This window comes from Eucyclogobius newberryi, unplaced genomic scaffold (genome assembly GCF_026437365.1).
Source record: "Eucyclogobius newberryi isolate DKJ021-1_F unplaced genomic scaffold, fEucNew1.0.hap1 SCAF_10, whole genome shotgun sequence".
Lineage (NCBI taxonomy): Eukaryota > Metazoa > Chordata > Actinopteri > Gobiiformes > Gobiidae > Eucyclogobius > Eucyclogobius newberryi.
Window position 1 is genome coordinate 4,879,643 of NW_027315724.1, and position 13,341 is coordinate 4,892,983.

Genomic DNA, 13,341 nt, shown 5'->3' on the forward strand with positions numbered 1-13,341 from the left:
CAAAGTCTCGCCATGTTAACCTTAGAACAAGATACAACTGACCCAGGGGCCCTGCAGGCAGGCACCAGGGGCCTACAGGCAGGCACCAGGGGCCCTGCAGGCAGGCACCAGGGGCCTACAGGCAGGCACCAGGAGCCCTGCAGGCAGGCACCAGGGGCCTACAGGCAGGCACCAGGGGCCCTGCAGGCAGGCACCAGGGGCCTACAGGCAGGCACCAGGGGCCCTGCAGGCAGGCACCAGGGGCCTACAGGCAGGCACCAGGAGCCCTGCAGGCAGGCACCAGGGGCCTACAGGCAGTCACCAGGGGCCTACAGGCAGTCACCAGGGGCCCTGCAGGCAGTCACCAGGGGCCCTGCAGGCAGTCACCAGGGCCCTGCAGGCAGTTACCAGGGGCCCTGCAGGCAGGCACCAGGGGCCTACAGGCAGTCACCAGGGGCCCTGCAGGCAGGCACCAGGGGCCTACAGGCAGTCACCAGGGGCCCTGCAGACAGTCACCAGGGGCCCTGCAGGCAGGCACCAGGGGCCTACAGGCAGTCACCAGGGGCCCTGCAGGCAGGCACCAGGGGCCTACAGGCAGTCACCAGGGGCCCTGCAGGCAGGCACCAGGGGCCTACAGGCAGGCACCAGGGGCCCTGCAGGCAGGCACCAGGGGCCTACAGGCAGGCACCAGGGGCCCTGCAGGCAGGCACCAGGGGCCTACAGGCAGGCACCAGGGGCCCTGCATGTATTTTTGTTTGGATTGTCCCTTTCCGAGCGCATGACCCTAAATACACTCTCTTTACACACACAACACACAACACACACACACAACACACACACACACAACACACACACACACACACACACACACAACACACACAACACACACACACAACACACACAACACACACAACACACACACCACACACACCACACACAACACACAACACACACAACACACAACACACACACAACACACACAACACACACACACACACAACACACACAACACACACACAACACACACATACACACAACACACACAACACACACACAACACACACACTCACACACAACACACACACACACACAACACACACACAACACACAACACACACACACACACATACAATACACACAACACACACAACACACACACATACAATACACACAACACACACAACACACACACACTCACACACAACACACACACAACACACACACACAACACACACACACACACAACACACACACACAACACACACACACACAACACACACAACACACACAACACACACACACACAACACACACAACACACACACACACACACACACAACACACACAACACACACAACACACACACACACACGTCACTCCCATCTCAAACGCAGGCCCCGCCCCCCCAAAACTTGTAACCAATGAAATGACCTGAACTCCACACAATAACAACACATTAATAACAGAAGTGTAAAAGGAACGTTTCACCAGATGTTTAACCACTACGACCAAAAGAAACAAATCTATGACTTTAGTGTTCAAAGCCTCTAGTCACGTGGTGCATCACTATGACACCACAATAACCACCACTAAATACAGGTGAGTCAGAACAATATTCAAAGTTGTATTTATTGAAATATATATATATAGTTAATCCAAACAATACATCTTTGAGTAAAGTAATGAGGAAACAGCGTCATTAGCAGCTCATGACATGAATCCTACAGCAGTAAATGTGGATAAAAGCAGGTCTCAAACTACCGGAAGTCACATTTGGATCTGAATCACGGCTAAAAGCGCCGAACAGCCGCGCGATGCGTGTTTGACATTTCCTTTAGGATCGTCACACGAAGTCAAACCTGCCAAACGAGCCCGGCAGACGTGGGACAAACACACTTCAAACATGACAACAAGCAAACATACAAACAAACATACAAACAAACAAACAAACAAACATTTGAACAGCGATTAGTTTAAGCTGTGGATAAACGTGACCAGCCCAAACCATCAAACTGAAGAATAAAGAGACTATGAAGCACATATTGTGCCTGTGACACGTACCTCCGCACCACACAGAGAGAGCCAATCCGAGCACCGCAGAGAGCCGCCACATGAGGACCAGGCTGCCCCGCGGCCGCTGCTGCTGCTGCTGCTCACAATCCCGGCTGTGCGCGCCTCACATCGCGCTCTGTCCCGGTCACTTCTGTGGAGCTCATTCAAGTGACACAAGCCGCAGATCGTGGCCGCACCTGCCCGTGTTGTTGTTGTTGTTGTTGTTGTTGTTGTTTTATGGCGGTTGGCATCCAATTGTTGCATTAGCGCCAGACTTTATTCCTCAGACTTTTCGACTGCCCGTGTTACAAGCAGCAGGCCGCGTACTTGTGCGTTTATGACGTATGTGTGCGTACATGACGTCATCATGCGCGTGCTCGTCACCTGCGCGCAGCCGCAGAACGTGTCCGACAGGAAGCGCCGCTTTGAACGCTGCAGGCCTGGAGCCGCAGAGCTGGAGCCGCAGGCCTGGAGCCGCAGAGCTGGACCTGGAGCCGCAGAGCTGGAGCCGCAGGCCTGGAGCCTTAGAGCTGGAGCCTTAGAGCTGGAGCTGCAGAGCTGGAGCCGCAGAGCTGGACCTGGAGCCGCAGAGCTGGAGCCGCAGAGCTGGAGCCGCAGAGCTGGACCTGGAGCCTTAGAGCTGGAGCCTTAGAGCTGGAGCCTTAGAGCTGGAGCCTTAGAGCTGGAGCCGCAGGCCTGGAGCCGCAGAGCTGGACCTGGAACCGCAGAGCTGGAGCCGCAGAGCTGGAGCCGCAGAGCTGGACCTGGAGCCGCAGAGCTGGAGCCGCAGAGCTGGACCTGGAGCCGCAGAGCTGGAGCCAGGGCCGGCCCAGCGAAGTTGCTTAGGGCCCCGAGGCGTTGAAAGGGCCCCCAATCTGGCGCTGATTGGGCAACTTCATTGTGCGCGAGGAGAACGAGCAAACATAAACACAACATATTGGCCATCGACTAGCTTCTGTATCTTGTCGTTCCGTCCCAGGGTCCTGAGAAATACTTTTTGTTATGGTTTCTATGAAGTAAAATAGTTAAACTTCTTCCACCAAAAGTTCCTCAACTTGCACTTAGTGGGTAAATCGTCGTTGAAGTTAGGAAATGTATGAAAATATTAGCCTCTCATAGCATTTTTCGTTCAATTTATCTCAGAAAGTGAAAGGGTCACTCTCTTCATTTTTGGCACATAGACAGACAATACAATGAATATTTGATATGTGAAATATCAGGTCGATGGGCGTGGTCGTCTTGAATTAGTCGTATGTTAAATCATTCAAAATGATCTCATATTGAAACAAGCTCACCATTAGGGTTGTGTTCAAAATATCGATACGGCGATATGTCGTCACGGAATCCATATCAATACTGAGTCACAGTATGGATTTTTTTTTTTTTTTTTAAGTTTTGTGGCTCGTAGGCTTTAAACGAGGTGGAATAGTTCTTTTATTCTGCTGTTTGTGCTGCTCCTCTGGTCGAGGTGAGAAGGAGCTGTGGACCTGATCAGAAGCCGATCTGTGCAGAAGATGTTCAGACCATGTTCAGACCATGAAACATGCAATACTTTACTAGAATGTGTTCCATATATTTCTATTTGGATCAGTTGGATGTGTGAAGTTTTTAGAGCAGAATGAATTTATAAATAAGTGCTTTGTGGATAAACATGACATTTCATACATTGTTGTATCCAGAATAAAAACATGACCCATTTGGTATATTTTTAAGACCCCTTTTTCTAAAATATATCAAGATACATATCGTAATGAGGGAATTGTATCAGAATATACAAGTATCCGGATACATATTGTATCTGTATCGGGATACGTATCGTATCGCAAGGGTCTTGGCAATACCCAGCCCTACTCACCATGGGTTTTTTGACTCACCAATTTTTCACATACATTTCAGATTCGACTTCATCGGCCCCTTAACTGATACTAATAACAACATGTTCAAATAAGTTCAAAATTCTTTATAATAAGTTCCAAATTCTTTAATAATAAAAAATATCCCAATGTACACAAATTCAATAATCAAACAGTTAATACTCCACAATAGGCTACTAGCAGAAAATAGTTTAATTATGCATAACCATCATACTATCAAATAATAACTGTATCTGGACAAATGATCAAGGAGATGGTTTCCTCGGCAAAATCAATGTTATGGAGATGAAGACAGTGGGAACTTCAGAACTGAAGCCCTGAGGAATGACATGTTCCTGTTGGACCTGCAGTTGGGCCAGACACTTAACCCTAACTAACCCTAACCCTAACCCAAAGTGTCAGTTTTTGAAACTTAAAAATGTGAACTTAAACAAATGCTAAATAATATGACACTTAACTCGATACAAACCACTGTGATTTGTTCGAAAAGTTCTTCTTTATTCACATGTGCGGCGGTGTACTGTAATGTCCCATGATCCTTTGGGCCCTGCTATCGGCGTGTGGGTTTTGGCATGATAAACACTTTGACTGGTCTGCTGAAGGGGATGGTCCCCTCGATGTCCGACTGTGGCCCCTCGGACTCGGCCCCGCCTGGAGCTGAGCTGCTGTAGGCCAGCAGGAGGCGCACAGAGATCTGACATGGTTCTGGAACACAACACAGTGACATACTTAAAGCATAACTTGTTACAAGTATCTCAGTGGGACTATCAAGGTTAAATACAGAAAAATGAATAATGTACAAGAGCTCAAGATTGTGTCATCAAACATCGTAGAATTTTAGCCTAATGTTGAACCAATGTAAAAAAAAGTTTTGATTTATTTAGCGAGAGACACACCATGTGACAAAACGGGTTAACGATGCTTAATATTGTGTGTGTGTGTGTGTGTGTGTGACTGTGTGTGTGTGTGTCACCTGTCCATGCGGTGTGTGTGTGTGTGTGACTGTGTGTGTGTGTCACCTGTCCATGCGGTGTGTGTGTGTGACTGTGTGTGTGTGTTGTGTGTGTGTGTGTGACTGTGTGTGTGTGTCACCTGTCCATGCGGTGTGTGTGTGTGTGTCACCTGTCCATGCGGTGTGTGTGTGATGTGTGTGTGTGTGTCATCTGTCCATGCGGTGTGTGTGTGATGTGTGTGTGTGTGTCATCTGTCCATGCGGTGTGTGTGTGTGTGTGTGATATGTGTGTGTGTGTCACCTGTCCATGCGGTGTGTGTGTGATGTGTGTGTGTGTGTGTGTGTGTGATGTGTGTGTGTGTGTCATCTGTCCATGCGGTGTGTGTGTGATGTGTGTGTGTGTGTCATCTGTCCATGCGGTGTGTGTGTGTGTGTGTGATATGTGTGTGTGTGTGTGTCACCTGTCCATGCGGTGTGAGACAGATACACTTGTGTGATGAGCCTGTGTCGGGTGGGTCCGGGCCTCCTGAAGTCGGCGGGTTTGGGGTGGATCAGGTGAGACTGACCGTCTGGGTACTGCACCTACAGACACCAGCGCTCATTATACACAGTCAAAGTCATAAAAGAACAATACAAGGGGCTCTGTAGTGGAGGGGGGGCATCGGATAATTAAAATGTGCAAATTTCACTTCAAAATGGTGCCAGAGAAGGCCTTATTTATCATATCATTACGTCAAGCTAACAATTCTGCATGTGCGCTACATTAGGTCGTTCAAAACAGACAATGTTTTGTAAAAGATAGATTAAAATAAATAAATGAACCATGTCCACTCTCAACACAATTTAAAATCTCTATTGATTTATAATCTGTAATCACACAGTTTTTGATGAAAACTGTTGGAGGAGATGTGACTTTTTAATTCCTGTATTTGTTTCAATATGGCTTATTTCCTGTAGGGTTTAAGGGGTCATAATATTTTTTACCTGTTTTTTTGTGCCAAATTGAAGCTATTTATGTTGATTTTGTTTTGGTCAAAGCGACCATTGCAACCATGTCAATTGTTTTTTGAGGTGGTGCTACTGAGCCCTATTAAAATATATTTTCACTCATAATTTGATCTTACTGAAAGCTGAATTTCAATACCAATTATTTGCATATTTATTTTTGTTTACCACTTGATTTTTGTGTTTTCCCTCAAAATCTAAGTCACACGTTGCGCTCAGGCCCTAATGAACAGACCATTCTCTGTTAGGCCAACATTGGTTTAAATGTGATAATTTCTCTGAATAAAATTATTTGAGGCTAAAATATGTATTTGTTTTGACGACTTCCTGAATCAAACACTTCCTGAACTCCTCCACGTCTGCTCCTCTCCACAAGTGTCGACTTTTCCCCCTGTGTCTCCAGACTTTGCGCAGAGCTTACGGGAGTGTCTCAGTTAAGATAAAGTCCTGCGCCTAGTGGAAGTTTTATAAACACCTCATATGCATCCTACGCACTGAGGAGTGCGCAAACAAGCTTTATAGATGAGGCTCCAGACGAATACAACTTAAGAATGGCTTTTGGAGCTCTCCACTTTACAGCACGGTCTTCTGTTCTCTACACTGATTGGTTGCTCTGACCATCTGTCAGGGACATATTCCTTTGTCTCTTGATTGGATCCTGTTTTAATCGTCCTGCTTCTCCAGTGCTATCATTTGTTACTTTTCCGTGTGCTTGCGTTTGATAATTCCACAGGCTTAGTAGTGCTGGCCCTTGTCATGATCAATATATTCAGATATCTGGTTTATGCCCTTCTCCTGCTGCTAGAAACCCTCTCTTCACTGTGTCCCAGTCATTTGGGTCACCACAGTTGTGCAGTTCGGTCATGTCTCATGTGTGTATCAAACACACCAAATTACACTGTTAGGAGGTGCAAATGCAAGCACAGAGAGTCAGATCTGTGGTGTGGATGTGCAGTAGTGTTGCATTGTTTGGACAGTGAGTGACGTGTTGTGGCGTTGTTCACTGTGAAGCGCATATGCCCAGGTTTAGGCCAGTGTTCCACAAATTTAGGCCCCAGAATTTAGTCAATTAAGTCACAGTCCATTTAAAACAGTAGTTGACAGTTTATTCAACCTATTTAGTACTTAAAGTGCATACATTTGTTGTAAATTGCCAAACACATCCTACAACAGTGAGAAAAACATCAAATACTGGCTAAGAAATTCAACTCAGACCAGCCCTAAAAAAACAAGGCCAAATATAATAAATGTACGATGAACATTTAAACAGAGGTTGTTTGTGGCTGTACCAGGCGGTAAGAAGGACCAGTAGAAACAAACCTGGACTTTGACCGTGTTCTGCGGATCCTGGACGTGCTCTAGGGTCGCGTCGATGTCCAGTGCCACCACCAGGCCAGAGGTGAAGCGCAGCGGGTTGTCAGACTCTCCTGTGGGCTCGATGATGGTCGCTGTGGCCTTTTGAATCTGACACAAATGAGAGAAGCTGCTCAAATGGGTACTTACTGTGACTTTTTCTTTTTTAGCATTATCACTTTAAAATACTTTATGAATAATGTGTTTCTTCTTTTAAATTCTACTCAACAGTGCACAAAGTATTCTATAAAGCTGTGGCATGCAGTCAGCCTGAAGTGGCTGTGGCTGGAAGTCAAGGCGTCTTATAGTGAGCAATACTGCAGGCCAGGAATCATTGTTGTTAATCTCATGCGCTGCGAAACTCTTACCTTGAACAGAGGCCCACTCCCTAACACATGCTTTTACAACTTGAGCGAACGGCAGCTTGTTTTAGAGGTTTGCGCATGCATACTGAGGACACCATAGCCTCAAAACCACGCTGAATAAACCTACACTATGTGGGATTCTTGGATGTTTGTAGCTTGTAGCTAACTGCACATGGGCAGAGGAATCAACAGCGGTGCCAGGTTTCAACAAGTTGCGCGTGGCTCAGGTCCTAGTCACTGGGCAGGACACTGACCCCGCTCAGAGCCACAGCCGCAGCAGGTAAGGGAGACTCAGACCATTTTCACCAATAATCTGCTCCCTCGACTTCTGCCTCTTCACCCTTCTAAACTTGAGTTGAGTGAATGAGTTGTATGGATGTTGGCGTGTGTGAAAATGGTCTGAGACTCCCTCACCTGCTGTTCCTGTGGCTCTTAGCACGGTCAGAAATGATTGTTTGTGATGTCTTATAAAGATCGACATATTGTGGGCTTTTGTATTCACTTTTAACCCATCCAAGTCAAGCGCCATTTGTGCACTGGCCATGGTGCTGAAAGTGAATGCGTATCAAACCCGGGCCTTTATTCTCGTTAAATTATCAGTTTATTCTCATTAGATTACGAGTTTATTCGCGTTAAATTATTAGTTTATTTGCGTTAAATTATGAGTTTATTTGTTGAGAAAATAATCTTTAAAATTATGTATAACTAAATAAGAATGATAATGCAATAGAACTTCTAAAGTATGGTTTTTGCCCGCGCGCGGTCTGGCTGTTGTAAAGAAGTTAAATGACTAATCTATGGCTGGTGCCCCAAAATAAGATAAGATATTCCTTTATTGTCCCACATGGGGAAATTTCATTGGTGCAACGCAGGAAGATACAGAGGCAGATACAGAAGAAAGAACATACCCACACTTACACAGCGTGTCATGTTCGAAATCTTGAACAATATATAGTCCCTCCAGGATGTTTTCAGGACATGCCCGAAACACCTCCCCAGGGAGGCGGCCAGGAGCCATCCGGAACAGATGCCCGAGCCACCTCAGCTGGCTCCACCTGACGTGGAGGAGCAGCGGCTCTACTCCGAGCTCTTAATGGGCTCCTCATCCTATCTCTAAGGGAGCGTCCAGCGGAGGAAACTCTTTTCGACGGCTTGTATCCGCGATCTTGTCCTTTTGGTCATTACCCAAAGCTCATGACCATAGGTGAGGTCAGAACGTAGATTGACCAATAAATTGAGAGCTTTGCCTTTCGGCTCAGCTCCTTCTTTACCACAACAGTCCGATGCAGCAACCGCATCACTTCAGCCGCTGCACCAATCCAACTGTCAATCTCCAGGGGATCTCGTGAACATGACCCCGAGATACTTGAACTCCTCCACTTGGGACATGGACCCAGCTGGAGAGGGCAAGCCACCTTTTTCCAGTCGAGAACCATGGCCTCGGATTTGGAGGTGCTGATTCTCATCCCAGCTGCTTCACACTCGGCTCAAACCGTCCCAGTGCAGCTGCAGGTCTAGGTTTGATGGAGCCATCAGGACAACATTGTCTGCAAACAGCAGAGATGGAATCCTGTGGTGCCCAAATTGTGCTCCGACCCCTGACTGCGCCTTGAAATTATCTCCATAAAAATTATGAACAGAACCGGTGACAAAGGGCAGCCCTGGCGGAGTCCAACATGCACTGGGAACAGGTCTGACTTACTGCCGGCAATGAACACAGCTCCTGCTCCGGTCATACAGGGACCGGACAGCCCTGAGCAAAAGGCCCCGGACCCCGTACTCCCGGAGCACCCCCCAAAGGACACCCCGAGGGACACGGTCAAAAGCCTTCTCCAGATCCACAAAGCACATGTGGACTGGTTGGGCAAACTCCCATGAACCCTCGAGCACCCGATGGAGGGTATAGAGCTGGTCCAGTGTTCCACGACCGGGACGAAAACCACTCTGCTCCTCCTGAATCCGAGGTTCGACTATCGGTCGGATTCTCCTCTCCAGGACCTGGAATAGACCTTATGGGAGGCTGAGGAGTGTGATCCCTCTGTAGTTGGAACACACCCTCCGGCCCCCCTTCTTGAACAGAGGGACCACCACCCCGGTCTGCCAGTCCAGAGGGACTGTCCCCGACCGCCACGCGATGTTGCAGGGACGTGTCAGCCAAGACAGTCCTACAACATCCAGATACTTTAGGTACTCAGGGCGGATCTCATCCACCCCCGGAGCCACGCAGCCTCCGAGTCCTCAGTCTCTGCTTCCTCTTCGGAAGACATGACAGTGGGATTAAGGAGGTCCTCAAAGTATTCCTTCCACTGTCCGACGACATCCCCAGTCGAGGTCAGCAGGTCTCCACCCGCACCGTTCGGCCCGTGAGAGACCTGTCCTCCACTCGAAGGCGAAGGGACCCTCTCGTTCACCGGGGTGAACTGAGCTGAAGGGCTATAAGCCCACACCAGCCCGCCGCCTCTCCCCGCGGGCAACACCAGAGAAGTGGAGCGTCCAGCCCCTCTCGAGGAGATGGTTCCAGAGGCCAAACTGTGCGTGGAGGTGAGGCCGACTATATCTAGTTGATACCGCTCAACCTCCCGCACAAGCTCAGGCTCTTTCCTCCACAGCAAGGTGACATTCCATGTCCCCAGAGTTAGTTTTTGCGTCTGGAGATTTGGTTGCCAAGGTCCGTGCCGTGAACTGCCGCCCAGATCTCTCTGCACCGGCCCCTTACGGATCCTCCTGCAGGTGGTGGGTCCTCGGCCCCACGTGTTTTGGCACCAGACGCTCATCGTCGAGCACCCACCCCAGGCCTGGCTTCAGGATGGGGCCCCGGTAACGCCAATCTGGGCGACGTAACTGGTCTTGGTGTCTCTCTATCCATGTTAACGTAAAACAAGTTATTTTTAAAAATAACGCTACCCAACACTGATCATGGCCAGCATAGCTTTACTGTGAACGGCCTCGCCCTTTCCACAGATCTGAGCTGTAATTTCGACTGGTTTCCATCACCTGTTTGGGTTATGGAAATAAGTTTAATGCAATATTGTGGAACATTCCAGCCAGAGTTTGTCCTCATGACCCCTGTTTGTGTGTGTGTACATGTGTGTGCATTTGTGTGTGTGCAGTACCTGTGGAGGCAGCGTGGGCAGCAGAAGGGCGCTCTGTCTCAGGGTGCTTTGTAGAAGCTTAACTACCTCCACTGGACCGCAGCTCGACAGACGTGGCCTCAGGTCCAGCACTTGGTCCACAAACGTGTCCTTGAGGTGTGGCAGCTCGCTCACAAACAACCTGAGGAGGGAACCGCATGACGGGTTATGAACGCCATTGCCTATACATGCTTTACGAGTATTGTGAGAAAATGTACCTCTGAAAATAGTCAATGTCCATGAGGAAGCAGTCATAACGGCTGCCCAGAGTGTCCAGGCTGATGGAAAAACAACAGCTTAAATGCAACCTATAATGAAACAAGGGCTGTAGACTGTGAGCATATGCAATCATTTTATTTAGAGTGTGAAATTCGCACTGGAAAAGACGTAAACACTTCCATAAATCGCTGTCATTACTGAATTCTCGAAGTCTCGCAAGTTGTTGCAACTGCTCGCGAGATTTGGATGAAACAGATGCCTTGAACGATTGACCCAGACTGACTCAGTCAACAATACTCTTAAACATGCTCTTGTTCGGGAGTTGTTCCTCAAGTAAAACACATGAATGCGTGTTAACTTTTAAGCTACAGTTTAGCATCAAGTTGAGTTAAGCCTTGTGTTTGATTGTACCGGTAGTCCTTGTTCAAGTGTCTTCAACTTCATTTAGCCAAGTTGCTTGTGCTGTTATAACATTATGCAAATAAGGCATGAGTTTAGGTCCGGACTCATTAGGTCCAGGCCTGAACCTAAACCTATGGATTCGAATCCGGACCTGAACCTGAATGTGGGTTTAGGTCTGCATCCCTACCTCAGATGAAAACAGATGGTTTGTGTCTGCCTTGGGTTGTGACTCGCACTCTCTCTCTCGTGCATGTTTTTTGTGTGTGCTGCTTCAAATATCCGATGACTCCTGCAGCACACGGACAGCAGCACCAAGGGACGAGCCACAGCTTGGAGAGTCTCCACTAAACTTTGTGCTCTCGCCTGCCCTGCTCCCGCCTGCCCTGCTCCCGCCTGCCCTGCTCCCGCCTGCCCTGCTCCCGCCTGCCCTGCTCCCGCCTGCCCTGCTCCCGCCTGCCCTGCTCCCGCCTGCCCTGCTCCCGCCTGCCCTGCTCCCGCCTGCCCTGCTCCCGCCTGCCCTGCTCCCGCCTGCCCTGCTCCCGCCTGCCCGGACAGAGGTCCCCTCTGCTTTTACAATGTATACAATGCAGCCCCGAGTTGCAGGCAAAGTGCAGTCCCCCGTGTAAGAATAGTTTTGCCCACTCTCACACAAAGCGCTACTTCTGGGGTTTAAATTGTACTTAAGGCAACTATGGTTTAGTAACAGGCATCAGAATTGTTATTTTCTCACAAAAATATTACGACAGAAAGGGCTGTGGAGGAAGTCTGGTGTGGCTGCGTTACATGTGAACAAGTGTGAGAGCAAGGGAGATAGAATTAAGGCACTGCAGTGGTGTGTAGTCTAGAGCTCTGTGAACCTATTTGACCCTGTGACCTCCCTGGCCCTAAAGCCAGTGCATTCTTGTGTGTGTTCCTGTGCACAGACCTGTGCCTGGTGCGCGCAGACAGCAGCAGCTGCAGAGCCCGAGCCTGCAGGCGCACGTGATGTAGAGCAGCCATCTGTCTGCTCTCCAGACCACTGTAGAGGAACTCCAGACGGAACGTCTCCTCCACCATCTAACGCAAGCACAGACACAAACACACACATGTAAATGACTATGAAACATCTTCATATTAACAAGCATCAGGTTGGCAGGAGTGGGTAATCTATTTTTTTTAAATTTAAGTGTCAGTCTCTTCAGGGAGAGCACATAGGGCCGTATTTTACCCCGGACTTAGCATTATCAAAAGCCTTGGCCAGAGGACGGTTGCAGGCTGGGCTTCTGAAACACATCACTTTTCAGATGGAATTGGGTTATTTATTGTATTGAATTTATCCTTATTAATTTACAAATGCTCTGTTATAAACCAGAGAGTTTCATAGAGTCATCCCAGAACCGCCGTAATTTGAATATATTTATCAAATTTCCCACACAGCCAAACACCAGCTAATGCAAACAGACAGTAAATGTACAAAAGTAGTTTATGCAGCTCCGATACATCTCCTGGGAGCATAATGGCCAACATGGGGTTCCCAACTATGTCCAGGGGCTAAATCAATAGGCAAAGCATGTACTGTATGTCTATGGAAATGCCATCCTCAATTTAGTGTCATAATCATCACCACGACAACCAAATGTTGATCTGGCAATACAAAGTCTACCTGTTGAGCAGCTTGTGTGGCTGTGTTGTTCTGTTTAAGGCACAGGGGCACAGCGGTCTTCCAGAGCTTCTCCTGCAGAGCCTACAGCAGCACATGGGGAAATGATTATCTTCTAAATAAGGCCACAGTGAAACACACACAGTACGACCACCAGGCAGAGAAGTGAAGAGCAGTACCTGGCTGAGCAGCAGCTGGCAGTGCAGATATGTGGCGCAGAAGTCTGCTGCTCCGGCGAGCTCTGTCTGCAGCTCACCTGCACGCTGCAGGTCCCTGGGAACATCAACAACCACATATGCCCCGTTTCAGAGAGAGTTGAAAAAAACATTTTGCAACTCAAAAGGAGTAAGCAGAAGTACAAATACTAGTCC

At 48.4% G+C, this 13,341-nt stretch overlaps 1 protein-coding gene across 2 annotated transcripts in view; it reads right to left on the minus strand.

Moving 5' to 3' along the window:
• Positions 1-4,430: 4,430 nt before the first annotated feature.
• ints4 (integrator complex subunit 4) overlaps positions 4,431-13,341 on the minus strand; it is a 34,243-nt gene continuing 25,332 nt past the window's right edge. For both annotated transcript variants that reach the window (XM_072460144.1, XM_072460133.1), the window contains exons 17-24: positions 13,150-13,243; positions 12,974-13,054; positions 12,257-12,387; positions 10,929-10,988; positions 10,693-10,852; positions 7,182-7,325; positions 5,318-5,438; positions 4,431-4,609 (exon numbers count right to left, since the gene is read on the minus strand). In XM_072460144.1, coding sequence (XP_072316245.1) covers positions 4,455-4,609; positions 5,318-5,438; positions 7,182-7,325; positions 10,693-10,852; positions 10,929-10,988; positions 12,257-12,387; positions 12,974-13,054; positions 13,150-13,243 — 946 coding nt within the window. In that variant the 3' untranslated portion in view covers positions 4,431-4,454. The remainder of the gene's footprint in view (positions 4,610-5,317; positions 5,439-7,181; positions 7,326-10,692; positions 10,853-10,928; positions 10,989-12,256; positions 12,388-12,973; positions 13,055-13,149; positions 13,244-13,341) is intronic.